The sequence below is a fragment of the Solea solea genome, chromosome 10 (assembly GCF_958295425.1).
Source record: "Solea solea chromosome 10, fSolSol10.1, whole genome shotgun sequence".
NCBI classification, from domain to species: domain Eukaryota; kingdom Metazoa; phylum Chordata; class Actinopteri; order Pleuronectiformes; family Soleidae; genus Solea; species Solea solea.
In genome coordinates this window covers 23,012,556-23,040,141 of record NC_081143.1, presented here as the reverse complement: position 1 = coordinate 23,040,141, position 27,586 = coordinate 23,012,556, and the positions used below count along the sequence as shown (strand labels likewise).

The 27,586-nt window shown below is 42.8% G+C and overlaps 1 protein-coding gene across 2 annotated transcripts; it reads left to right on the top strand.

Moving 5' to 3' along the window:
* Positions 1 to 1,231: 1,231 nt before the first annotated feature.
* On the top strand, positions 1,232 to 27,055 carry ccdc85al (coiled-coil domain containing 85A, like). 2 transcript variants are annotated; one of them, XM_058641580.1, is made up of 4 exons: positions 1,232 to 1,998; positions 3,626 to 4,713; positions 23,048 to 23,105; positions 25,925 to 27,055. In XM_058641580.1, exons 1-3 carry the CDS (start codon positions 1,759 to 1,761, stop codon positions 23,082 to 23,084), a joined length of 1,365 nt encoding a protein of 454 aa, XP_058497563.1. In that variant the 5' UTR covers positions 1,232 to 1,758; the 3' UTR covers positions 23,085 to 23,105; positions 25,925 to 27,055. The 2 variants fall into 2 exon arrangements, with proteins under 2 accessions (XP_058497563.1, XP_058497562.1); XM_058641579.1 differs by having other exon boundaries at positions 3,626 to 4,709; positions 25,925 to 27,054.
* The last annotated feature ends 531 nt before the right edge of the window (positions 27,056 to 27,586 follow it).

The following is a 27,586-nucleotide window of genomic DNA, read 5'->3' as shown; positions in this document are numbered from 1 at the left end:
GAAACACTGCTGTATGGTTTTGACACATTATCAGACATTCTCTGATCACATGGCTGTTGGCAGCAGACAGAGGAAACAACTTTAGATTTTAGCCACTTAACAAAAACTTGCTCCAAATAAAACATATGTCTACTACCTAGCTAACAATTTTTGGTTCCCAGAACGTTACATTTTTGTTGTGGGAATATTCTCCGAAGGTTCCCCACTAGGTTATCCTGTTGAGATGGAAAGTTTTCCTAACGTTCCCCTAACATTAGTTTTTGGTTGCATCTTTGGTTCCTAGAACGTTCCCAGAAAGTTACCCTGTCACAACCTTCATACAACCTTTAGACAACATTCTTTAAAGGTTCCCGGAATTTTGTCATAACCACAACAAAAAATATTCTAAAGATATAGTATATTTTTGCCACTTTTATAGCCATTAGACAGCCTTTTCCACTTTTAAACATACTGATGGAGGTCAGTAAAACTGCAGTTTCTATATGAACTTCGGTGAGAGGAGTGAGCAGAAATAGTATGACTGTAATATTATCACCATATTACCATTACTATTGCCATTGTTAGTAACACCAAACTGGAAATCGCTTTAGAAATTAGACAGTATTACTATAATATTACTTCCATATTACAATCTTATGTTATCAGTCTCTTCCCGGGCTGCTGGGCCGTGGCTCATTTAATATCATTTCAATATATTAAATAGTAATGCTACAATTTGACTTAATTCCTCCAGTATAGGAAGACGGCTCCAGTATCCAGTATGTATATCTGACCTCAGTTTCTGTCTTGTTTATTCACCGGCTTTTTAAATCTGTAGAGTTGTGTTGTAGAATCAGGGGCAGGATTTCCTGACAGCGTGGAGAAGCCAAAGCAACATTTGCATTTTTTATAGTTTTAGTGTGAATATCTATATATACTGTACATTTTTTGGTAATGCATGTTTATTATTTATTATCTTTATCTTTACTGTCTTTGCTGCTGTAACATTGCAAATGTTCCCACTGCGGGACAAATAAAGGTCTATCTTATTTTATCTTATCTTATCTTAAAAAAGGGTTTGGCCAGACAGACTCGACACTTGTTGAGTCACATGACACATGAGTGGGTGTTAAGAATAACTTTGAACACCAGGCGACGCTGTAACCAAGATGTAGTTTTTGGTGTAGTGCAACTCCCCTGTGGGAGAGAGCAAGCGAGAGAGAGAGAGAAAGAGAGAGAGGAAGGGAGGAGGAGGACCGGAGTGTGGCAGAGGGGGGTTCCTCCCTTCCTACTCTCTCTCTCTCCCCCTCAGTGCACAGAACAGGAGGCAGGTGTGTGTGTGTGTGTGTGTGTGTGTATGCGTGTGTGTGTGTGTCCACGGAGCTTTCCACACTTTGGTTGCGTCTGCGGCTGGTTTTGGATGCCCAAACCGAGGAGGAGGAGGAGGCGACCACTCGCACTGCAAGTCTGCTGCATAGACTCCATCTCTGCTGCGAGGATGTTGCAGTGAAAGGCAGCAGAGCATCCTCCCCTCTGCTGCTGCTGCTGCTGCTGCCTCAGTCGGCATCGTCAGCTGTTGCTCTACAGGAGAAAGAGTGGAAGTCTCAGGAAGGAGAGGACAGCCGGGAGGGCAAAAACAGGCCAAAACTATGCGACTGGTTTCCAAACGGTGACCGCGTTTCAGTCTAAAAAGTCGAACGGGGAGCGAATGCGAGCAGAAGTCGCCAGCGAGCGTCTGAGTATTTTCTGCCCTTTGTCGGTGCTGGAGGAGCTGAGCCAATGGAGAAGGCGACTCCGCCGCCCCAGCTCCAGCTGTCGATAGCGAAGACGGAAAGTCCGGCGGAGGACATCTCCGCTCTCAGCGACGAGGAGCTGCTCAAGTGGTCCAAGGATGACCTGGTGCGGCGCCTGAGAAGGTCCGAGGCCGACAAGATGAGTGTGATTCTGGACCACGGGAATCTCATCCGGGAGGTCAATCGCAGCCTCCAGCTGCACTTGAACGAGATCAGGGGGCTGAAGGTGAGGGGGGTGGGGGCGCGCACTGGTGAAAGGATGAGATCATAGATGTGGAGCACACCTGAGCGCGCGCATAGCTGGAGGGATGTTCAACCACACAGTGCAAACATGTAGTGATGTCATTGAAGTGAAGTTCATTTTTTTTTTTGCCATTGTGCTGATCTGACTGTAGAGTCTGTGTTCACTTTATTAGGCACACATGTTCTAATGCTTTTTAACGCCAATATTTACTCAGCAAATCACATGGCAACATCCCAGTTTAGCAAAGGCATGTATATATGGTGAGGACGACCTGCTGAAGTTCAAACCAAGCTTCAGAACATGGGGGGAATGTGATTTAAGTGACTTTGAAGGTAGCGCTTGTTTGTGAAACTGTTGATTTACTGGGATTTTCATAGACACTTTTAGATGGTCAAAGAAAAGAGTAAATATCCAGTGACTGACAGATCTCTGAGTGAAAATGCATGGTTGATGCCACAGGTCAGACTGGCACAAAATGATAGAAACTCCACAAAAACAAATAACCACTTGTTACAGCCAAGGTATGCAGAAGACTTTCTGAATGTACACCAAACCTTGAAGCAGATGTTGCTACAGTGGCAGAAACTTAATACCTTCACCTAAGTTTGAGTTACAGCTTTTCCTGCCCTTTATCTTTCACTGGCAATGTAAGAAATGAAGTTAGGAGTTACCAAAAAGGAATGACAAAATGTCGACCATCTCTGAAAATGAGCAGATGTCAAGCAAATGTTCAGCAGACCAGTGAGGTAGACATTCAAATACAGAAAAGGCAGGCATCTCCTTCTGTAAAGCTTCAGCTCTGTTCTTATGCCAGCAGATCTGGCGTCCAGACCTACACCTCACGTTCCTAAAAATACTCCGCACATAAATCTACAACATGCATGCACAGGGTGATCTGCATTCAGACCAACGTGGCATTTGCGCTCAAAGTAAACGCAGGAACCTTTTCTGCACCACTAATAAGCGAAAATATGGCACCCTGTGCTCACAATGTTTACAGTTCAAACTCAGACATATAAAGCTGGAGGTAGCTCAGATGAAGCACATGGGGATCATTTGCCTTTGTGGGAGACCTCGTCACCTCTCCACCCATTAAAGCTGCCTAATTACACAGAAGGGCCTGGGGGTAAAAGAGGGGGAGACAGAGACAGAGGAGAGTTAAGCCAGTGCAGAATGACAGAGGAGGAAAGGTGGAGCTAAAGAAGGTGTTTAAGTAAACGCTGCTTGGTTCATTTTGTTGAAGGCGTAAGATTTTATCATGTCTGTGTGTGGTCCCTCCATTTCGTACAGGGCATTCAAATCCACATCATGTAGTACGCTGTGAATGGTACACAGCAGAGTGGGTCAATGCTTTTATGGGATTAGGATTTCATTTCATTATTATTGCATACCGTGTTTGACTGATACTGAAAAGAGCAGTGTGCTGGTTTGAAAACAGACAGAGGTTGCAGTGATTTAAGAAATCCATTTTGTTTTGCTCCAAAGGAAAACACATTTGTTTCTCCTGTGCTGATTAGTCTGAATGTATAATGCTGGCTGGCTTATAGACTGAATGCCCAGTTTAACTCATCACTCTTTTCCTCTCCCTTTTGCTGTCACTCCCTCTCAGGACATTAACCAGAAGCTGCAGGAGGACAACCGTGAGCTGCGGGACCTGTGTTGCTTCCTGGACGATGACCGTCAGAAAGGAAAGCGAGTGTCCAGGGAGTGGCAGCGCCTGGGACGGTACAGTGCCAGCATCATGCGCAAAGAGGTCACTCTCTATCTTCAGAAACTTAAGGAGCTGGAGGTCCGACAGGAGGAGGTCATCCGTGAGAACCTGGAGCTGAAGGAGCTCTGTCTGCTACTGGATGAGGAGAAGGGAGTGGTAGATGGAGGAACTGGTGGTGGAGGAAGTGGAAGTAGAGGAGGTGTAGGGATGGGAGGATGTCGCAGCTCCATAGACAGCCAGAATAGTTTGCTGCTGGTGCCTGGGCAGGGTCTCCTGATGAGAGACGTGGGGGATGGCAGCAGCACCTCCAGTGCAGGGAGCGCTGACAGCTCTGATCACCCTCATCATAAGCAGTCTCACCTGGCTGCAGGAGTGGGTGGAGTCGGCAGTGCTGGGGAAAAAGGGAGTCCTGAGCTTGTGCATAAACCCAGGTGTAGCAGCATCAGTGCAATAGGAGGAAGTGACAAGGAGATGTCCAGTCCTGACCAGCCAGCGGGGCGCCACCGGAGTACAAGCCTGGAGTACCCATACACCCTGCCTCAGCTTAGCCGACCCCGCTGCGGTTCCATATCTGTGCCTGACCACAGTCGATCCATACGAGGCCTAAGCCCCGAAAAATATGGGAGGAACTTGGGCCAACGCAGTCCGGAGCAGCACCCCAAGCACCACAGCTCTGATCTCCTACTGGGCCAGAGGCAGCACTACCTGGGGGGGAGCGGGGAGCTCTTTCAGAGGCACCACAGGAGCAGCATTAGCGGCACAGGTTGTGGGAGCCCCGAGCACCGACAGGCACATTTAGGGAGCAGTGAGCATCATGAAAAGGGCTGCTTGGTCCAGCGGGGCAGCCCCGAAACTCATAGGCACCAGTACAGTATGAGCCCAGACCACGGGAAGTTTGCTAGCCCTGTGAGAGATGGGCAGAGGAGGCCAGCTGGAGACGAGCTGTCGCCACATCATAGGGGCATCTACAACGGCATGAACGGTAGGTGTGTTTCCATCTTTTTTGCTATCATTACCCGTGTCCAAAAAGACCTCATTACTGATATTATTTTACTTTCTCGAGTCACTTCAATTCAAAAATGTTGTGCAGCATCTGCTACACATGGGCAGAAGCCACACAGGCACTAAGAGTTCACACAAAAGCCCCTCAAGGTTTTCTAGCTATAAAAGAAGATACAGCAGGGAAGAGGCATTGTTTCTCTGTAAAAACAAAATTCACATTTTTTAATTGAGAAAAAAAAGCTACTCCTCCTTTTTCTGACTGCTGCAAAATTCACAGCATTATTGATTTTGTTGGCGTCTCAAAAGGGATTGTGGGTTGGCTCACTGGATGAGAGAGAGAGAGAGGGAAAAAATGGGGGTTCAGAAACGTTTGTTTTGTGTTCAAATGTTCAGTATCTAAGCGATTCAGTTTAAAAGATCCAGATTCCAGCACACACATGCAGTTGACAATGATTTACCCCAATCTTTGCTGCAGCCCCACCCGTCTCAGTGAGATCAGTGGGAATTAAGGTCGTCAGAGAAATGGAGGAATATCAAAGTACCAACTTGGCCTCTGTTTAAATATCCCACAGTGGCCGATAATGATTTCTGGGAGTGGAAAGTGCTGAGTGGCACAGAGCTGGCTGAAGCTAAAGGACAAATTCCTCAAGGTGAAATATCAGCCTGACTTTGCAATATGAGGCTGAAATTACAAGAACAACAGAAACAATCTACACAGAGCAGAGTAAACCCAACACCTACAGGAAGGATTTCACTGACCGGGCCTCTCATGATGGTATGTCAGAGTAGATATCGGAGAACTGGTGCGATACTAAATAAATCATCAGTCAGGATTATTTGAATGTTTCACAAAACTGACTTTTACAGCACATACAACAATAGTGATTGTTGGCACTGTCTGAGCTAACATCATTATACCAATGTTTCAGTATATGTCGATATAATGTTAATGCTCTGTGCAAACCACTTTGAGACCCAACACATAATTGCGATCAAATGTTTCAAAGTGTCCGTAACCACAGTTCAACCTTCACTGCTTCACCATTAATTACCTGACATTTTATCACAATAATTCTAGACTTTTTTTTTTTAATCTTGATAATGTTTTTGAGCCTATTGCCCAGAGATAGTTTTATTAATCTTGGAGATTATCCATCCATCCATCCATTTTCTACCGCTTTATCCTCCACATGAGGGTCAGTTGACAAAGGGCGGGGTACACCGGCAGATCGCCAATTTACCTAATTCCTATATTACATTTTTTTGGACCGTGGGAGGAACCCGGAGAACCTGGAGAAAACCCACGGGGAGAACATGCAAACCCTGCAAAAAGGCCCTTGGTCTGATGGTCTTCTTGCTGCAAAAGTATCTTGGAGATTATCCATCCATCCATTTCTACTGCTTTATCCTTCAAAGGAGGGTCGCAGGGGGCGCTGTGCTTATCCGAGCTGACATAGCGGGATATCCACGCGATGTGATGTCATCAGGGTTATCTCTGTTTGAGTTTTGGGGAAAAAATAAACATTTTAAACTCTTATCAAGCAGGGAGGCTATAGTGAAAAGACAACGCTAAGTTGCATCGTGATTAATGTGGTGTTTTGAGATCGGACACGTGTTGGAGGCTTCAAGTCAGTGTTTCTGCAACTTAACAAAAAAAAAAAGATGTTGATGGAACACATGCCTCGCTGTTGCCATTTTGCACTGGATGATGATGAAGACGCACCGCTCTGTTACGCATCATCCGTCTTATTTTCTATTTTAGCTTCCTGTGTATAGAGATGTCGACGTTGATGTAACCTGAAACCAATATGATGTCTGCAAAAGGCCATGGCACATTAATGCCTCACAAATCCTTGATTGGAAAATGTTGTGAGTGCTCCGGGCACTCGCCCCCCCCCCCCCCCCCCCCCCCCACTGAGCCTGGTGCTTTGCCAACTGTGGCATAACCATTGTGAGCTAAGCCTAAAGTGAAACGCTCGCACCAAGTAGCCTTTAACAATAAACACTTCATTAAATGACTCTGTGTGTGTGTGTGTGTGTGTGTGTCGTGCAGGTATATCACGGCTTATTGTGTGTCAGAATGGCTGTTAATCACGAACGTGAACACGTCCCCACAGGGCCACCATGACTCCACTGACCTGACAAGGACCCTAACTTAAAGTGTCATAACACGATATTTACAGTTGGTTCAAGTCATGCAATCAACGCTTGGCCAGAAGTCAGAGACTACACTTTTGCAGTCTACGTAATGAATCGACTTTGGCGGAATTTGAGACAGAAATACAGCGAGTACCATCTGCTGCGGGTGCATTAAAGCATCACTTTCAAATGATGAAGAAAATAATAGAGGAGAGATTATTAAAAATGTTGTATGAGAAGTAAAGAGAACAGTTATGTGGTCATGTTTGCACGTGTCCTATCCTCACTGCCATGTCCTTTTTTTTTGGATGAAGAGGGAATTTAATTCCTGTGATGATGTAGTACAGTCCACTGGCTTGGATTATCCTCTAAGCCCTTTGCAAAATATAATTTTTTATGTACTTTGTGTGTGTGTGCGTGCTGTACTTTGGTAGGTATATTGAAGTGTCCCATCCAGGGACACTTTAGAAGTGTAAGGTTATTATTCAGACAAATGAACGTTTGTGTCACTGACGCTCGGGCCATTTAAGTCTGTGCCAAAATCCAAAATGAAAGCAAACCAGCGTTCTGACATTTCACCTTTCGCAGCCTTTTTATACATAATCACACATTCTGTCATATTTGCAGCCAGGAGTGAGAAAGATACCAAAAAAAAGGGTTCTCTTAACAATGTGTGGTATAAGAGCGTCGGGAGAATACTAAATTAGAAAATAGAGTGACTGCGTGGAGTTTTTCAGGTTTCATAATAACAATAAATGTTGTCCTGCCCATATAAAATAATAGGCCCGTAAAACCTGGTCATATTGGACTGTGTAAACAATATCACCTGCTGCTCAGGGATGATCCACATCAGAGATCTCAGCCGTGTCTGCGGTATAGATTCTCCTTTGGGGACAGCCATGGACACTGTTGTGTCCTGACCCAGGCTGGAGGGAGGAGATTTTTCTCTAAGCCTAAAGGAGCTCTGCGCTGCAGAGGGTCCTTTTCAATATAATAATAATAATAATAAAGAAGACGGCAGTTAATCGTGTTTTCTGCTTTAGCAATCACAAGTTCTGCTTATTAGCGTAAGCTGCTCAGATGATTTCTAAGTAAGTACTTACAGTGTGTGTGTGTGTGTGTGTGAGAACCGCTGCCCTTGTGGTGAATGACACTCACACGATCAGTTTACACTCTAAAATTGTCACTTAGTGTTCACACAGTGCATTGTGTATGTCACATATAGAAGAGGAATTCTCCCTTTTTCTCTTCTTACTTTAACATCTTTTCACTTAGCCAGTTTTTTTGCTAAAAAATGAAATCCATGTAACGAGGTCTTAAGCCGAGTTCAGACTTAAAGCTCCCATGTGTAACGTCTGTTGCCAAAACACGACTTGCATCCATTTGTGCCAGTAAACCCTCCTAAATGTTACATTTGGACCTTTAACCCTTAGTGCTTACGTGGCATGGATCTGTGCCACAGGTGCACCCTGTCGTATTATGCCGCAGGAATAATACACAGCTCCCTGTATGGACATCCTGGGGGGGGTGTGTTTATAGGTCACACCTTCAGGCTTTACAAAATGTTATCTTTTTGTCTTCTTATGTAATGTTAAGTCAAAATTATGATACATTTTATACGTGGGAGTAGTGATAATTGTGCCAAGCTAACTTTGAAATGTGACATATTTCCAAATTCAATCAGATTTTTAAAAATGTGAGTACTTTTTGCTCAGCTGTGTTTATATAGTTGGTGAAAATGGAAACAAAAATCACGTCATCAGATTGCCTATAGGTTGTGCTGAAAAAAAAGATATAAGACACTCTATATTGCACTTTTATTATAGCCTCTGTATATGTTTTAATATAGTAATGGAAAAAAAGCAGCGTAAATGCTCTGTGTTGTAAGGGTTGAAAAGCAAAATGAAGCCATTTTTGGAAAAGGGATTTAACAAAAACCCCAGTAACTCATCACTTTTTTAACAATTACTTAGCTGTGATCGGACGATCACTCTTCAAATGTTCATATTATAGAAACATACAGGAAAATGAAAATTAAAGCTCTAGGACAATTTTGTTCAAATGCCATTGGTGCGAATTCGTCAAAATGGGCGCTCAACCAAAGATGGCGATCTTCCTGTAGGACGTACGGCACAGTCGTCATTGACTTTTTGGACCGCCCTGACACGATTAACAACACGTGTACCAACTTTAGTTTATGTACATGAAAGAATTTAAAAAACAAAATCACCTGATAAAAGCGTTTTTTCCGTTTTTTTGTAAGCCCCTCCCACTTCCAATTTTCCACGCATTTTCACCAGGATTTATGCAGGGATACAGGAAAGGTGTCAAAAACGCGATAATATCTACTTGAGTTTCATCTTGTGCTCGGACCCTAATGATGTTTAGTGAACTTCTGCATTCATGTCTTGTTTTGACTCGATGTGACACAACGCCGGCAGCGTGCTTCCACAGTTCCTCTCCCGTCCTGAACACCCCAGGTCCGGTTGAATTAGCAAAGATCATCACGCTGTCTCATTGATTCCGTGAATCTGTATAATTGTAGCATCAGTTCAGACGGCCCAGCTCCTCCGGCTGTTGTCTCAAAGAGCTGTCGCTTGTCAGTGCAACAGGAAATCATCACTGAAGCTTTGGCCACAGATAAAGTTCTCCCGCTTGCACTAGGAAGCCCATCACCACCATCTCTCTCTCTCTCTCTCTCTCTCTGTCCCCCGCTCTCTTTTCTCTCCTTCCACCCTAATCAGCTGCCAGTGTAAACAACCAGCTGCCTGACAGAGAGAAAACTCTGATTACAAAACCCTCTTCCTGGAGAATGCTGGAGGATGTGCCGCTCGCCAGGCTGAGCTGAAGGTTGAGGAAGTGTTTGAGTGGATTACTAGCTATTTTCCCCATCCACCTTCTTTTTTTCCCCTCGCTTCCCCTCCGTAACACATCTTCTCCTCATCCGCTGACGCCACTCCATCCTCTCCCTCGCCCGTCTGCCAAGGTGCTGGATGGAAAGCAACTCCCTCGGCAAATGATGAGTCTCACGCTCCCGAGCGGCATCGCGAAACTCGCTTATTTGACACAGCTGCGCGGCATGAAAGGATTTGAGGGAGAAATAGGCCGCTGTAACACAAATGCATTTGTGTTATTGCCAGACAGCCTCGTCGCTGGTGCCAATCTCGGGCTACATCCACACTAGGGCCTCAGAACGAAGACGCTGCATTTAAGTGTGGACGGGCAGAAACTCAGACTTCACACTTTTGTCTAATAAGAACATTGTTGTTTCTTGTCAGTAATATTTTCTGCCACTGCAGAGGAGATCATGTGCTTCCCGTGTACACTGGCGCGTGCATGTCCAGTGTATCTGAAAATGGACTGTTTTTATGTGAAGAAGCCTTTTGTCAAATGAAACTGTAGTCATGTTGACTTTACCGCTCATCACATCTTGAACCCGAGGCATGTTGTTGTTGTTGTGTACATGTTCAAGCACATGATCCAGAGTTCCGGTCCCGAATGCCCTTGGGTTTCATCGTCTGAGGCTGTGAAGGGATGCGACTAGGTTAAAAAAAAAGTGCAGCTACAGCAGAGTTGGATGTTTTCATCGCAGCTCCACAAGGGAGAAATGTTATGTTTAAATGCTTTCATGGCATTTGAATTTGTAATCACACTTGAGATCAATTATCCCAAACAACCTTGCACATAGGCCGTCAGAGCAGCCATTAACCAAGCAGTGCATGATTAGGTTTTTGTTTATCAGGCCCTGGTGTATATCATTGTCATTTTTAATCCAGTCGCTGTCAGTTTCATGCTCCTCCGCGATGCAGCCATTTATTCCCTCTTTGTTGTGCACTGCTTATACAAAGCAGGATTTATTTTTGCTCCTATTATAGTCATTCCAGCAATACGATAAGAGTAATGATGGAAATGTGTCTGACATATAGAAAATAAAATATTCTTGATGACCTCATTTTTAAATTAGGGTAGGCAAAGGAAATTATTGTTGTTGCTCATAGCAGAGAAGAACATTTACAATTTTAATAACAAGCTTGTATCCAGATGTTCCTATATCAAAACGTGTCTCTGCAAAAAATAATTTACCTGTTGGAGGATTCTCTCCCCCACCAGTAGCTGTGTGCTTTATGAAGGCGGCTGCTTGGCGTGCACTGTTTGTCACTCCAGCTCAAACCCCCGGAGGGATGTGACAAATGTTCCACAGTAGCCCCACTCATCCAGTAGACATGCAAACCCAGTGGAATGGAGAACAATCTTTGTCCTCTTACGCCATGCCAGTGGGGAATGGCCCGCTGAGCTGAGAGGAAATTAGCTTTGCTAGGCCAAGTAATTAACTGGAAGTTCAGAGGCTGCCACGTATGGGGTCAGGACTGGGCCTCGGGGAAACCCACGTCAGTCCCAAACTCAGCAGCAGTAACCACCCTTTTGCTGCGTAACATTACTTCAGTCATAGTTGCATGACTTTCGCGAGTGATTTAAATACACACTCCAGCTGAGCAGAGTACTGTCAGGAAGGATGTGTATTGTAAAAGAAAACCAAACAGCGCTTTTCCATTATACAGTTCTAGAACTACTCGCCTTGGTTCAAGTCTTCCCGTTTTTTTGCTTTTCCATTGGTCATAGTACCTGTTACTGCTAGGTTCCAAGCGAGCAGAGCCGATACTAAAATGTGACGTCAACAGACTGCCGGCCACTGATTGGTCAGAGAGTGTTGTCACTGGAAGAGTCGTGAGCACGACGTCCGCCACAAGAATCAAACCGAACAATGCCGAGCTGTAGATCAGCTAATAAGACTCAAAAATCCTGAAACATGCGTTCATCTCCAACAATTAGCAAGGACATCTCTCTCAAATCTCCATATTTAACAGAAGAGTCTGGTGTATTTAGTGATCGTGAGCCGAACCACAACCCGTTCAGCTGTATTTCAGTTCAGCGAGTCTGTGCTCCGGTCATGCAGGAAGTACTGAACCATTCGGTGAACAAATCTATTTAATGAAGTGATTCTAATGATTCAGAACACTGAAAACAACTGCTTTACAAGTCACTAGTTTGTGTGTTTGTGTCGCGTATAAAACAACGCCACAGCAGCACTATAGATGGAAAACAAAGTGCCTCGTACCAAACCGAGTAGAGTAGCATGGGTTCAGAAAAATATAAATAAAATAAAGAAATATTTAACAGCATTTTCTACCTTGTAAATAAAGCAGCTTATTGTACAAACGTTTCAATTGAGCTAATTTACAGTGTTTAAAGCAAATGCACAAGTAAAGCTGTGACTAATATTTACTCCTTTCTCAAGTTCAACAGGCAGATGAGGACATTTGAGAGTGGGACTCAGGCATAAAATGCATTTAATACGTATGCATTCAGCTTTTAAGAGGCAGAACATTAGCATTTCTTAGTAATTTCCCTCTCATGCTGGGCTAACATTTTCTGTGGTGCACTTGTAATGCTGGTCAAGCAGCAGCGTTGCGATGCTTTGCTGCTGCTGCTGCTGCTGCTTCTGCTGCTGCTGCCATCACTGTGATGGTTTTTTTACGGCCCCACCATCTGTTAAGAGAGCGGATAGAAAGTGCGATAACGTATTGAGAAAACAACATGTCAAAAGTGCTGCAGCTGACATCGCCGTTATCGCTCCCCTCTTACAACACCCAGGATGTAGTTATCCATTTCCTGGAGCGTACATTTATCTCCCGCCCGTATTGCTGCATTATGTGCATTTGATGTAATGTCTTGTCTGACGAGGATGACAGCAGGGCATGTGTGCAGCTCTCATTACTACGAATGAACGGGCTTATCTTACCACTGTGAAATGATTGGCACCGCTCATATATTCATATCAAGTTCAATTTTCCAGATTTCTTCTGGTCTTTGAGATATTGAAATCCATTTCAGTTCACTGCCACAGACTTGACTTGGCTGATCGTGATTTCACACTTACTGTTACAGCAAAAGATGTCATTACCTCTCTCCTTTGGCTCCGTTATCCCCGTGGCTGCAGGTTAAACATGTGATTAATATCTCATTCCCACCGGTGGAAAGAAACACTTTTGACCAGTGGGAATGTGTTTAATTGTCATTCACTCAAACGTCTGCACTGCAGTGTATGCAGGTTTTTATTGGATTCAGCTCCTGTCGGCGTTAATAAGAACTCAAAAACCCAGGTGAACGCGGCAATTAGCTCAATCTTTTATTTCATCACATGGATCCGTTTGAATGATCTATTTCAGGGACGGAATTAAAAGCTACAAAATAGTAACCACTGTAATATTGTCACTGAGCTCCACGCTCACAATTCATACGGGTGAAAGAAGCACCCTACTGAGTTCACCTGGGTTTAAAAAGAGGAATCCCAGGTAAACCTGCTAATAGTGCTTTTCAAAGAATTCAAAACACGTGATCAGGTTTTTCAGCTTCATAAATGTGAATATGTTCTGGTTTCTTTGCTCCAAATAACAAAGGAATCATTGAAACTGAATATTTTTTCGATCATTTCCAGATTTGAGAAACACCGATCAACATTTTTGAACATTTTACCAAACGATTACTCAATTAATCGGGACAATTATCGACAGATGAATCAATTGTGGAAATAATGGCGCTTTTCCACTATACAGTTCCAGCACGGCTCGACTCTACACAGCTTGGTATGGGTTTCCATTCCATTGTGGGCGGAGTCATCATCGCAGGGCTGCATGACATTGTTTTACACGCAACACACACCTAGTGTAGTGAATCATTAGAATCAGTTAATTAAAAAGATTTGTTCATGGAATCATTCAGTATATGACATGTACATGACCACAGAACTGAAATATGGTGGAAGGGGTCACGAGATGAACCCACGTTTTCAGGATTTTTAAGTCTTTTTAATTGATCTACAGTGCGGCATTGTTTGGTTTGATTCTTGCGTCGCACTCAAATGACTCCTCCAGAATCCAGTGCCGACACTCAGTCAGTGGCAGACAGTATTATCTCTGCTCGCTTGGAACCTCGGGAAAGAGCGGGTACTATCGCTAATGGAAAAGCAAACAAAAACGTGCCGTGTCGTGGAAAAGCGCCATAACCGTTAGTTGCAGCCCAACCTGCTCATTTTAGTGTGAAAGAGTTTTTAACTTGATGGCCAAACTTTCTGTGCTGCTGTTCTATTATTTACGCATGGTGGTTCAGGAGGTGCGGGGGGGGCTTTTAATCTCGTGTAACAGAGTGCTGTGAATCTTTTTTTTTTCACTCTTTAAATGTGAGAGGAGTTGTGTGAGACGTGTCGAGGATTTAAACCGGAGAGAAATGCAAATTCTTGTCACCCCTGATGTAAACCCATTGGCGTAATGTCAACTCATCCTTTAGGCGTTCTGTGATGGAACATTACCGTAAAATGTTTTTTTCATTGCATCGCATTGCAGCAAACTGCCACTATTGGTTTTTTGTTGTTACATTGCAACACCTGATGTAATACACTGCATTACACGTCGGCCCCCTTTAAGATGACTTTTAAGATGATTAGTTGTTTTCATTAAGGAGGGTGGAGACAAGGCCGTGTGATAAAGCAGAAACATGTTTGAAGGGCTTGTGGGACGCCGGGAAGACAGAAGACATAAAACGCAGAGCTATTGTGCTAAACGAGGCAGCAAAGAACTCTGGGATGCCTTAGAGTCGAACATCATTCACAGCTGGTGAAATTACCAATACTGCATCTCATCCCCACCCATCTGAGCCCCACACACACACACACGCACACAAACCGCAGTCCTGTTATATTATTCATCAGTGCTGAGTAGTGATGGGGCAGTGACATGTTAAAATAGGACAACAGCAGTTTATCTGGCAAATGTCTGCTTAAATATTTCATCCACCTTTGAGAATCATAGCGGCAAAGCACGACTGTCAGTTCCAGACCCTTGTAGATGCTGCGGGGACTTGAACGCGAGAGGACCGAGGCAACAAAAGAGGAGTTAAGGGCTGAAGCTGTGACAGCTCTCGCTTCTGTAAGTCTCTGTGACAGTGTGGGGATTGGTTTTTTCTTCTCTTTTGAAGCCTTTTGTTTGAACATGACTGATGGAAAGATTGATCTCCCACTCGTCCATCTCGCTAAATGAGCATAATGTACGTTTATGACAAAATATAGACATTCTTGGTGATAGTATAGTGTCATACCTGCAAGTTTGACATGATGGCATGCATGATTGTGTGCTGCGTTTTGATGTAGATGTGTCCCTTAGATAGGAAAGGGAAAATAACTGCATATACTCACTCACACACACACACACAACTCCAGTAGCCCCGATCAGCCTACAGGGCACCAATTATCCAGCTCTTCACCAGTGAGTTTCATTCCCTAGTCCGTCCACAGTCTCCAGTGAGTCTCCAGCCTCACAGTGAGCCACACTCCAGATACCAGGGACTCAATGAAATCCTTTTCACCTGCTTCATCACTCTTTTTTTTTTTTTTTTTTTGCTGTCAGGAAACAGATCACATTATTTCCAACAGCAAGATGGAGTTTTCTCTTGTTTTTTTTTATGTTCTCTTTGTCTAATCTGATAACAAATAGGAGTTGAAATAGGGGAAAATGTCATCAAGCAAAACTAGGTAGCATTTCCAAGAATACAACTCATTTATCAGCCCAAGATACAAAAAAACACCCTAATCTGTTACAGTATGAAAAGCAAATATTCCTTCCAAAAGCAATTTATTATAGGCAGGCACAGGACGGTAAGAGATTCTGAAGCAAAAACATCACAATATTGTGAATTCCAGGTTTGGCAAACACCAATGAACATTTTCTGACATTTGAAGAACCAAATAAGTTCTTGATTAATCAAGAATATAATTCAATTACTGAAAATGTTTTCAATGCAATTCTTTTTTTTGACGAGTCGATAACTCATTGGCCGATGCCTATAAAGCACATTTCAGGGGAAGACACCAAATGGACATAGTAAAGTGATAAGTTGAAGTATTATATATGATTATTATACATTTGAGCAAAAGATACGTATTCACACTCACTTTTAGTGGGTTAGGTTGGTACCGTCGTGTGCATTAGCCATAGGTTTAGCCAGTAAGCTAGCAAAAGATTTTTCATTTTTACATTTTTACATACTGTTGGTGTACGACAGTCAACAAACAAGATGTCGTCAGCTGATGTGTGAGATCAACATCCTTTTATGTTACAAATAAGGCCTGTAGAAAACGACTAAAACATGATTTTGAAGTAAAAGGTCAAGTGTGTAAAATTTAGGAGGCTAATGCTTCCTAGTATTTGAGTATCGGTGTATAATCGCTTGAAAAAAAAGTTTCACAAACTATATAATAGATGATTATTTGAAATATTTGTATCTATGGGAACCTCATTATATGACAGACTATGTGTGTGAAGTTCCCCGATGCACTTCGGACACAGAGGGCAGCGTGAGAGTCCTCTGTTTGTTACAATCTGGAGTCTCATTCACTAATTCTCACACACCGCTTGTGTCTCCATAGCAATGACTGACAGCTAACGTGCATTCATGACTGGCAACCAGCGTGTTGCTACACTACAACAGAACAGGAACAACCAAAGACCCGTCGTGCTTCATGGACTTGGCGTCACAAGTCTGGGCCTTCGTGTGAGTCACTGTTACCCATAGCACTAACAGTGACTTGACTACAGAAATATCCTGCATATTGTTTCCTCTCAGTGTGTGTGTGTGTGTGTGTGTTTCCTGGCCCACGAGAAGTCCATATTACGCACTCTGATTTCCCCCTTATGTTCCAGAGTTGCTCACAACAGCACTGACGACGAGCCAGGCATCCTTACCGACGGACTGACTGACCGACTGTTTGTCTCCCTCTTATTGTCTGACTGACTGCCCGACGGAAGGTCACTGATCTACCGTGCATCTCCCCAGGCTTTCCTTCACAGTCAGCCTGAATTATTTATGCGGCAGATTTTTAGGAGAACTGAGGGAATGGCCATGTGAAATTACCTTGCATTGATCCTGTAAGTTGAGAGAATGGAGGTGTGTATCTTTGTGTGTGTGCGCGTGGCCTGACAGATCAGAGAGCACTGAGAAACGAGCGACCAAAGCCGCACATTCACGTGTTTTCTGTCTTGATTTAGACATCAATAACACCCTGATTGCAGGTTTTAACAAATTACCAGGGCCATTGTCCACAGTTGTTTTTTGTTTCCCGAGCTGCTTTATTGTTACGGTTTGATTTGCAGCCTCCTTGAATCCTTCTGCACGGGGTCTGATTTTGTTAACAGCACCCTTTAACAACCAAAAGTGAAGGATACAATGATGATTTTTATGGGGTTAATAATTGGTGTCTGCCTGCAGAGGGCAAAAGGTTCATTATTTGTACCAGTGATTTATCCAGCGAGGGAGCAGCTTCTCCCAAACCAATCTCACAGATCTCTTTGTGAGGAAATTTAGAGCCTTTCACCCGAGCTCTGATGTACAGAGGTGGACTTTAAGGGAGCTTAGATCCCACATTATTCTGGCGTAATCACATTATCTATATACTCCTGCCCTGACCCACAGTGAAACCCATCCACTCTACACATCTCTCACATCCGGTTAAAATCCAATTTTGCATTTAACGCCCTGTTCATAACTAAATCAACAAACTGCATCCAAGTGAGCCGGATGATTTCTCACACACGGAGGTTAGGGTTCAAAAGAAGAGCGACTTTCACTTGCCGTCGTTGAAATTCACTTTTCCTTTGCCGGATTTCAGCATGTGGCCGAGAGACTGCTTCATCATGAGACAGCAGATTGTAATCTTGTGACCTGTGAGTGTGTGACTGCCAACCTTGAGACAGCAAATCCATTTAGGCAGTAAACTGTTCTTGTGCTTGTGCAGTTGAGGTTTGATATAAAGGCCGGGAACTAAGTGAGCATGACACGTTGAACAAGAAACCGCATTGTTCCCACCAGCTGTCACATGAACAGTTTCATGCTGTGTGTGTGTGTGTGTGTGTGTATTTTCTCACTGTGCACTCCTGGCTGTCCTCATGTTATACTCTCTGTAAGTACAGAAAAGTCTCAGTTGAGCGTGGGGTCAGATCCACACCAATGACAATCCAGTGAGACAGATATTGTAACCATGCTAGAAACTCACCCCAGAGAAGCTCAGGAGCAGAGGGACGCCACCCTTCATACAAGGAGGGCGACGACAAGGTCCTTTCAGCATGTGTTTATTCTGGAAAATCACCTGGAACACATCTGCTACTGATCACTTTGTGTGGAGGACACTTGATGTCATATTCACTCAGCACCGTTATAAGCAACGTTAATGTGTTTCAGGAGTCTGGCGTCAGTCCAAGCCGTCATTCACAAAATGCTGAGATGTCACTGATGGACCTCAGCATGTTTATTTTCATCCGTCACAGCATCATTAGACACGGCCCTGTTTTTCACATAAAGAGCAGGAGGTCAAGATTCTGTGTCGTCACAGTTACACAGAGGGCACTGACACACACTGGACCAGGGTAACATGAGGGACCTGACCATATTAAATGAAGGCATTAGTAGGCTATTGTTATTTGGTAGCTTTTCTAGCTTTAGGGCCAATGGCAACAGTGAATAAGAGTGTAAAACAGTTTCATGGGAAAAGAGGGATAAGTCCATTCAGCAAATCTTAATTAATCGTCAACTATTTTGATAATCGATTAATCCCTTCGAAGCTTTTTTCATGATTAGAACGAGATTTCCGATTGTTTAAGCTTCTTAAATGTGAGTATTTTCTTCATTTCTTTGCTCTGGATAACAAATAAATCACTAAAAGTTAATCATTTCCAGGTTTGACAAACACAGATCACCATTTTTTAAGGTTTTCTGACATTTTAAGGACCAAATGATTAAACGACGAGACAGTAATCGACTATGAAAATAATCGTTAGTTGCAGCTCTACTGTCAACTAATTGTTCTTTAAAAATGTAAACTCATCAAATTCCCCAGTATAACGTTCATCATCCTTATGTCCGTTCATCTACGTACATGTCCGTCCCACGTTACTTTCAAGTCATGAGACCAGCCTGTCACAGGGACAACACACAGAAACTATTTTAAAGCATAAGTAGATGATGTTGTATTTTAAACATGTCATTATGATATTAAAATGACAGGAAAATAACAACCTCTACGTTTATACCAGTCCCCATAAGTCTTCCTTTCATGTGAGAATTCTCTTATTTGCCACAACATTAGTGATAGTACCTGGTACCTGGTACTTTTAGTACCTGCTCTGGTGAGGTTCCGAGCGAGCTGAGCCGATACTAAAACGTGACGTCAACAGACTGCCAGCCACTGATTGATGTCCGGGTTAGGGTTAGCACGAAAGTATTTTAACAATGCAGAACTGTAGATCCAGTTACTCTAGACTAAGACTTAAAAATCCTGAAACATATGTTAATCTCCAGCAAGGACATTTCTAAAATCTCAACACCTAACATCTGATGCGGTTGTGAGCCGCATCAGAACCCATTCTGCTGTATATTAATTCAGTGACTCCGGTCATGCAGGAAGTACTGAACTAATCTTTTTAATTAACTGATTGCAATGACTCAGTACACCGGAAACAACTGCTTTGTCCATCACTAGTTTGTGTCGTGTATAAAACTAGAATGCGGACTCAAACGCACAGCTCGACAACAGTCTCAGTTTGAAGAGAAGAAAACGCCTTTTTACTGGTATTTGAAAAACAGGTTTCCAAAAACACACAAGGCAACAAAAGAGGTCAAAAGGCTAAGGCAACTGATCTTAAATAAAGGGCAAGGACGTTAACTGGTCAGCAAACAACACAAACTGGCAACAGACACAGGAAACATGCAGGCTAAATACACAGGTGGAGGGATAACAATAAACAGGTGAAACACATCAGGGCGGGGCAGGTCATCACAGTGGAGGGAAACTTCACAGGAAGCAGACACTGAAACAAGAGGCAATGGTAATTATTTCAAAATAAAACAGGAAACAGAACTTAAGATTACTCAGGATGTTACAAAAAAACGACTCCGCCCACGCTGAGACCGTACTGTAGTAACGGAAAACGACCCAAAGCGCGTAGAGTCGAGCTGTGTAGGCCCCACCTATGGAAAAATGCTTCCACAATCTCTTTTTTTTAAGACTCTGTAGTGAGATAATAAAAGAGACACAAAGAGATTAATACAAAACCAATTCAAAATCCCACAGAGTGCTGTCTATAGTATATAAAATGGCTCAGTTTATAAGCAGCGGGTATTCGGGACTCTGAGGTTCAATCAATCTTAGCCATTTATTAAAAATGAGGAAATACACCAAGCATGCGAGCGCGTACCTGTGAGTGTTTGAACAACAAAGGTGAAGTGATGAGTAAATCCGTGTAACCTATAGAGACCTTGCAGATCATCTCATTAGCAGTTGCTGTCTGTCATGCGCCCTTGGCCTTGCACGTTGTGGTTGCTGGGCTGAGTTGCTGTGAGTGTGTTAAGCGAGATTTATTGTGTGTTAGTTATGGAGGGTATGTATACAAAGCTGCTGCAGCTGCGTCGGTATGCACCACCAAAAATATTTCCTACCGGGGTGGTACAACGCGAAGAGCAACAGAAGCATTTGTGCTCACTTTTGTTTTTGTTTCCCATACAAAATAATCAGTAGTGTTCTCATCTGCAGGCAACAGACATCTAACAGCACACCCGTTCATTCATTTCTCTGTGAAAGAGACTTTCAAAAGGTTAGGATAAGGAATTGTTTCTCTTTCATCAATCATAAACCGCATTCACAAACTGCAGGGGTGTCACTGTTACCACTCTATGTCTGCATCGATCCATTAGAGCATGTTAAGACAAAGTCCTTCCTCCAAATAAATCAGCTTAATAGCTATCAGCTACGCATCCTGTCTACTTTTAGTGTGTCTGTGTGTTTGCAGGAAGCGGGATGCATGTGATCGTGTACTTACTGCTCTCTAACAGGTCTATAAGCTCTGGACTAACCATGAAATCAATCCCAGCCCAAACATCCTGACCTCCAAATGAAAATGCCCCACAGCTGCTGATCGCTACCACCCTTTCAAGAGTTTTCATATCTCTCAGTGCCGTCTTGCCTCCTCCCCCATTAAAGACAAACAGCGTGAGGAAAGGGGTAGGTGGAGGTGAAGGCGGCCCCCGGAAATGTTTCGCAGAACTCTGCGGTCACAAGAGTGTCATGAATCTTTAATGTGGGATGTTGGTGCGCCAAGGAGAGGAAATGTGCTGAAAATACGATTATGGACTCATGGGGAGGAAACAGTGGAGTGGAGCGAGAGAAGGAGAGGCAGAGAGCGAAGCCAGTGAAAATAATAGAATTGTTTTGAAGGAAGGATAGAGCTTTTTTTGTTACTGTTACAAAAGCCAACACATTATAAGAGAAAACATTTTTATTTAAAAATAGCTTTCAAATAACACCATTGCAAAGAGACCAGAGGTCACGTGATGTTATCTTGAACTGTACTTGAGAGAGCGTGACCGAACATTCAGTGAACAAAGCTGTTCAGTTATGAAACCAAAGACTGTCTTCCCTCTTTGTCTGCTGTCACTGCTTTTCATTTTGTCAAAGATTGTATACACTCAATGAAGTGTACACTATCAGTATGTTTATATGACATTATAAAAAACAGAACTTTGTAAGTAGGGGTGGTAATCACGATACAATACATGATACATGGTCCACGATACCAATACAAGGATTCTGGCATAATCAATATATTGCAAAACAATACATCACGCGATACGTCATGATAACTGAAGAAAACAAAACGTCAGGATTTCTCTATTTATTCACAACAGAGAGAACAAACAGCATACAGTCTATGTATTGAACTCCGCCATTATCCTGCTGTAAATTCCCTGCTCTTCTTTTCCGGTTTTGACCCACCCCTACATGTAAACATGTTAGTCTGCCTGAAATTCTACATTAACTAGTCTAGCACAGCCTTTGAGTTACTACTGCATATAATGCATACGCTCTGTCGGACCAGAGTTAGACTCAAGCCGACTTGGGATGCTCTGTACATACCCCACAGTTCCCACCGTCATTTAACACAGAAGAATTAGACAACTGTGACAAAAACATAGTGGAATTTCAGCTTGTACACTTTTTGGACTGACAAGAAGACTGATTTTATGCTCTGTCAGCTTAATTAATTGGATATTTTTGAAGTAAATGGATGGTAGGAAGACTCTGAACGATGCTTGACATGCTAACAACTAGCCGCATGCTTAACTGGAAACTGCCTGATACTAACAAGCCAAAAGGGGTGAGTTTCTTCCCCCTGGAGCAGAACAGAATCACACACACACACACTCAGTACATTCAATAAATCAATTCTCCATTGTTGCTTGTATACTGGGACAGAGGCAGCGGTGTAATTGGACAGCAAAGTCATGCTAGTAGCTCCAACCGTAGCGCCACTTGAAACACAAACTTTCTATATGATTCTCACTCTGACTGTTTTTATTTGAATCATTGCACACAGTTATTTTTTGACATAAAATGGTAGGAGTTTTACCAATAACATTAATTAGGGTTCCACTGCAGGTTTAAGAGAGCCAGGGCCCTAGGTCACACTGAATACTTGGTTATTTTAAAACTGCATACAAGTTCCATGTATTTTCTGTATTCCAAGAGTTATTGCCCCAGTAATAGCTAGTTAGAAAGAAAGTGTATATTTGTGCTAAGTACGCATTGTAGCTGCTGCAATGGACGACTGATGGATGAATAAACTGTCGTTGATCTGGAAAAACATCATACGTAACATGCACGCATGAGCATCAACTGTCTCGTCAGAATTCTTGCACTAAAGAAAAAGCTATTTCCTTTACTTGAAGTGCCAAACTACTCCCTCATTTACTATTCTGTGTGTGTCACAGTCATTTTCTAAAACAAACCCAATCCACTTTTTACATGCACTATATTTCCGGCTCATAACAACAACTGGTTGCGCTCCATCAACATGTTTTATGTATGAGTCATTTTTCCTGGTTTTGGCAGTCTAAACAGACAGACATCAGCTCTGTCATTATTGATTAATGAGGCGCTCTTCCTCCATCAAAACAACACAATTTAAACTCTTCTAATCGTCCATCTCTCTCTCTCTCTCTCTCTCTCTCTCTCTCTCTCTCTCTCTCTCTCTCTCTCTCTCTCTCTCTCTCTCTCTCCCTCCTCTTGTCTCTTGGTCACAGCTTTGATATCAGCCGGCTGCTGCACAAACAACTGTAGAAATGTCAAGTTATGGGACAGGTAAGAACCCCTCACCTTTTTTGTGTTAATTAGAGCGTTAGAGTGAATAGAAATTGCATGAATCGTGCACTTCCTTGTACTTGAGTCTTTTTTACATTTAATTGTTGGGTTGGAGGTTGCATGTGTGTTACATGTAAAACTATAGTGCACCAATTAAAATCTGTTACATTCAAGCCATTTTCCAAATGTGTTGTGTTCTCATGTCACCTGCGGTCATGATTAACCAAGGCAAGGCAGATACTCTACAGCAGGGGTGTCAAACTCAAATGACCTGGGGGCCAATGAGCATCTAGGCTGGTCAAGAGGGGGCCGGTCTAGAGAAAAAAAGGGGAGAAAATAACAGCTGTTTAAAAAGCAATTTCTTATAAAACCAAAAAATTATAAATTTAAAAACAATATTCCCTCATGATGTCGTAATAAAGAGTAACAAAATCAAGAGAAATATATATATATATACACATATGTATACACGGCTTCTTAAATTTGAATATTTTCTGGTTTCTCTGCTCCACATGACAAAGAAATCATTAAAACTGAAGCATTTTGGTTTGTGGACAAAAACAAGACATTCGAGAACATCATCATTTCCAGGTTTGACAAACACTGGTCGACATTTTTCAACATTTACTGACATTTTATGGACCGACGATTACTCGAGTAATTGAGAAAATAATCGACAGATTAACCAATTACGAAAACACTTGTAATAGGCAAACACTTTAAATAACTTTGTGGGCTATGGGTGCCTAGCTGGCCAAAGTTAATCATCTACTGTGTCTATCTCTTTGACAGGGCCACTAAAAACCAATGTCATGCAAATTTCAAGGAACATTTCAGATATTTCAGGGGCATTTTGCCCTGAGCCATCACTCATTTCTGACCCTGCTGGAACACACTCTTGTAACTTTGACTTTTTTCCCACAATTCACCTTGAAGCTGCTCCGCCTGGTATCTATATTAAATCTGTTTTTAGAAGGATTTTTTTGACATATCAATGAGTGAAACCAAATGAATGGGAAATTTACACCCAGACGCGGAGCCGTTCTAAAAGTGGGTAGTTATGCTTTCCATTGTGACCCTGTGTCATTGTAGGGTCACTCAATGACTTAGCGTGATGCACGAGTCCCCAGATGACTAATGTGCTTGCATGTGCTTGCTCCGGCCCAGGTGTAATCACAGTGGGTTTACATTAGGACTACAGAGTTAGAGGTGACCCTTTCCTGTCCCTGTGCACCATCCTACATCTTCATTCAGGTCCCAGTGGGAGGGCGAGATGGCTGTGTTAATATTTAATGACTGCAAGACAAGACTTTCCCCCCCACTTTAGAGGGTAGTTGTGCCCCCCGGCGACTCCACGAACATGTGCACTACCATGTAGTGTGTAGTGGCACGAGTCGCACACACTGTCGCGAATGCTCTTAAAAGATACGGTGACTTCAGTCTCCCGGCTTTGGCTTCACATTAGTATTTCCACCCATCACTCCTGTGCCTGCAGTGTTTCCGCCCACTCTCACTTACTGTACCTCATACAAAAAAAATATCAGTGACTCAGGTGAGAAGAGGAAGAAAGTGTACTTTATGTCAGGGAATGATTTGTGAGCTCAGAGGAAAGCAACAAGGATGTGCTTGCAGTGCAGACTGAAGTCAGGTCCCATGGCTGCACCTCGGCTCCTCACTGCAAAAACAACAAAAGCCTCGCTTCACTTTAAGCTATTCACGACACGGAAAGCAACACATTGTGCCTCTTACAATCGCAGCTAATGTTGTAAAAATTGGCTTTATTTGTTGTAATAAATCATTTATTATATATAATACTTAATGGGCCGTGGACATCTTGTGCAGCAGCAGATTGTTTAGCGTCCGGATCATTTATGAACAAAGATCTGCATCTGCAGATTTAATGGGTTGTTGTCAGAACTCTCATTGAGATGACCTTCAAGATGAGTTTCTTACCTGGCAACGTGAATAAGCTTTGAATAAGGAGACATGTTTGCCTGATGTGTCACCTAAGAAACGTGGGTGTAAATAATGAATTAATGGCGGGCTGATATCCATTCAAGCGCTTCAAGGAATTAACACTTGAATAGAACAGAGCTGTTATTAGTAACACACGTCTGACACCAAGTCAAATATCTGCTGTCAAAAAAAAGCCCCTGTTTTATTCAGATAAAGTTTGAATATGAAACAGTTGAATAATATTAAAAGTTGACTAATGGATCACCGCGCACTGTGGAATTGGATTCTTTTCACGTTGCAGGCAATTATCCAACAAAAAAAAAAGTGCTTTTTTTCTTAAAGGCCACATTTCATCCTGTTGAAGTGGGATTTTTTTTAATGAATGAGAGCTGTAATTCTGATGTTTTTCTGAAAGAAAACTAAACCAAAGGCTGAGCTCGTAACAAGAAGTTCAGGATAAATTAAACTGTTGAATTTCACACTCCTCGTGTACAGATGCATTTGCCACTGTGCTGGATAGTAAAAAATCTAGTGTATAATTAGTGTTTATAACATAAAGTTAAAGTTGTAAACAGACTAAAGTTGAATAACAACAGTGATAAAATGTGGATAAAGTATGATGTGATTTGTCACTAATCAAATAAAATGTAATTGGATTTGGATGAAACTCTAACACAGTTTGTGACTGATGTGATGGATGATTTCTTGTGTACCTTTTAGGATTACTTATAAGTGATTATCGATCAAGTTTTTCACCAAAACTTCACTTGTGTCACATGATTTATGAAGTCAGTCCGGCATCAACGACGGAACACAAACTGATCACAGTGTTCTAAACCAGGTCTCTTGTTGCTTTCTTCTAGCTTTGATGCCTCTTCTTGACCCCAAATGGGAACGACGGGCTCCTCGCACAGAGGAGAAGTCGCGGAGGTGACGCCCTCCCGCGTCTCTGGCCTTGATCGGCGCGACGAAGGCCCCTGGTCGCCGCCACCCGCGGCCCCACGCGGTCTGTCGCCCATGGCCTCATCCATGTCCACAGCCCCGAAACAGCCTGCCTCCATTTTTTGTTTCGACATATCGAGAGTCTGAGGGGGACGAGATTTCCTTGAGAGGATTCTATTAGCGTCGGGTCGGTACACGTCGTGACGACTGCCACAGCTACATTTTAAAATTAGACTGGATATCTCTCCCTGCCAACTGTGACACGGCTACCTCCTGGAGAGCACCCAGAGTGGAGGAGGGGAGGGGGGGCTGGTGAGTGGAGATGGAAAGGACTGTGCACTATTAGTGCTGCTACCCCCTGTTTACAAATGTAGATCACCGGTGGAGAAGCACATAAATGAAACTTTCTAAATCCTGCTGTTGTCAAGTTAAACTGTTTTGCTATTTCGTCCTCTATCTCCCTTCCATTTCTCCCCCACTGTTCTTCCCATTTTCCCCGTGCTCTCTCTCCCGTCATCCTCGGACATTCATCATCCAAAGTGTATCACTAAGACTGGTGTAACCTAATGTTCTGTACTCTGGTCTCCAGCCAGTCTCATCATACTGTATGATTGCCACCATCTTGTCTCTTGTTCCTTGCAAACACCTTTTTTTCCGCCATGTGAACTTGAACGTTAAAAAAACAAAAACAAAACAAAAAACTAATTTGTCAAAGATGTTCTAGCAAAGAAAATAATCAACTTCCTGTGTCTTAAACCGAGATGATCAACATTACTAGCTGCTGACAGATGTTCTAGTTCTATAAGATGCAATGTTCAGGTGTATTTTTCTTTTTCTTTTTTGTATTATCTTCTTTGCTCCCCTAAAGCGCCTATATTTAAGCTGGGGCGGAGATTATACGTTTCTCCATGTTGTTGTTTTTTTTTACAAGGAATTAAAGTCCAAATAAAAAGTAGATTATTGGATTAGTTTTCTATATATATATCTATATATCTATATATATAATATGATTATTATTTTTGACTTACTGGTATTAGAACTATTATATTAAAATGCATATGATATATATATCAAATAATAAACAGACTTCTTTACGTAAAAGTGCACCTCTTGTTTGTGTTTTATTTCAACATGTTGATTCGATTGGGGGGGGGGGCGTGTCCGCCGACCTCTGACCCTGCAGTGAAAGGTCACATCCGACTAAAAATTAAAGCTAATTTTAAGGTTGGGCGGAAGAAAATCTATAAGAGGTACAAAAAAGGGTCAGAATAGGCAAGTTGTTGCGTAATCAATGGAGCAAAAACACACAGAGCACATGTTAAACGTGACCCCGCTCACATGTTCCCGTCGCTTCCTGTTACATCGGGGACAATAGCAACAGAAGAGAAACAATGTCCAGTTAGATGACTGGAACTTCCTTCCTCTGTCCACATCACCTTCCTCCAACACTGCTGTGCTCTGACTCAATGTATTAGGATTTTAGCCACCGTGCTGTGCTTTGTGGGTGTGCTTGTATTTGTTACCTCTGCAGGACTTCGTTCTGGCTTAAACATTGGGACCAGTTGACTTGGTCGGACCAAAAC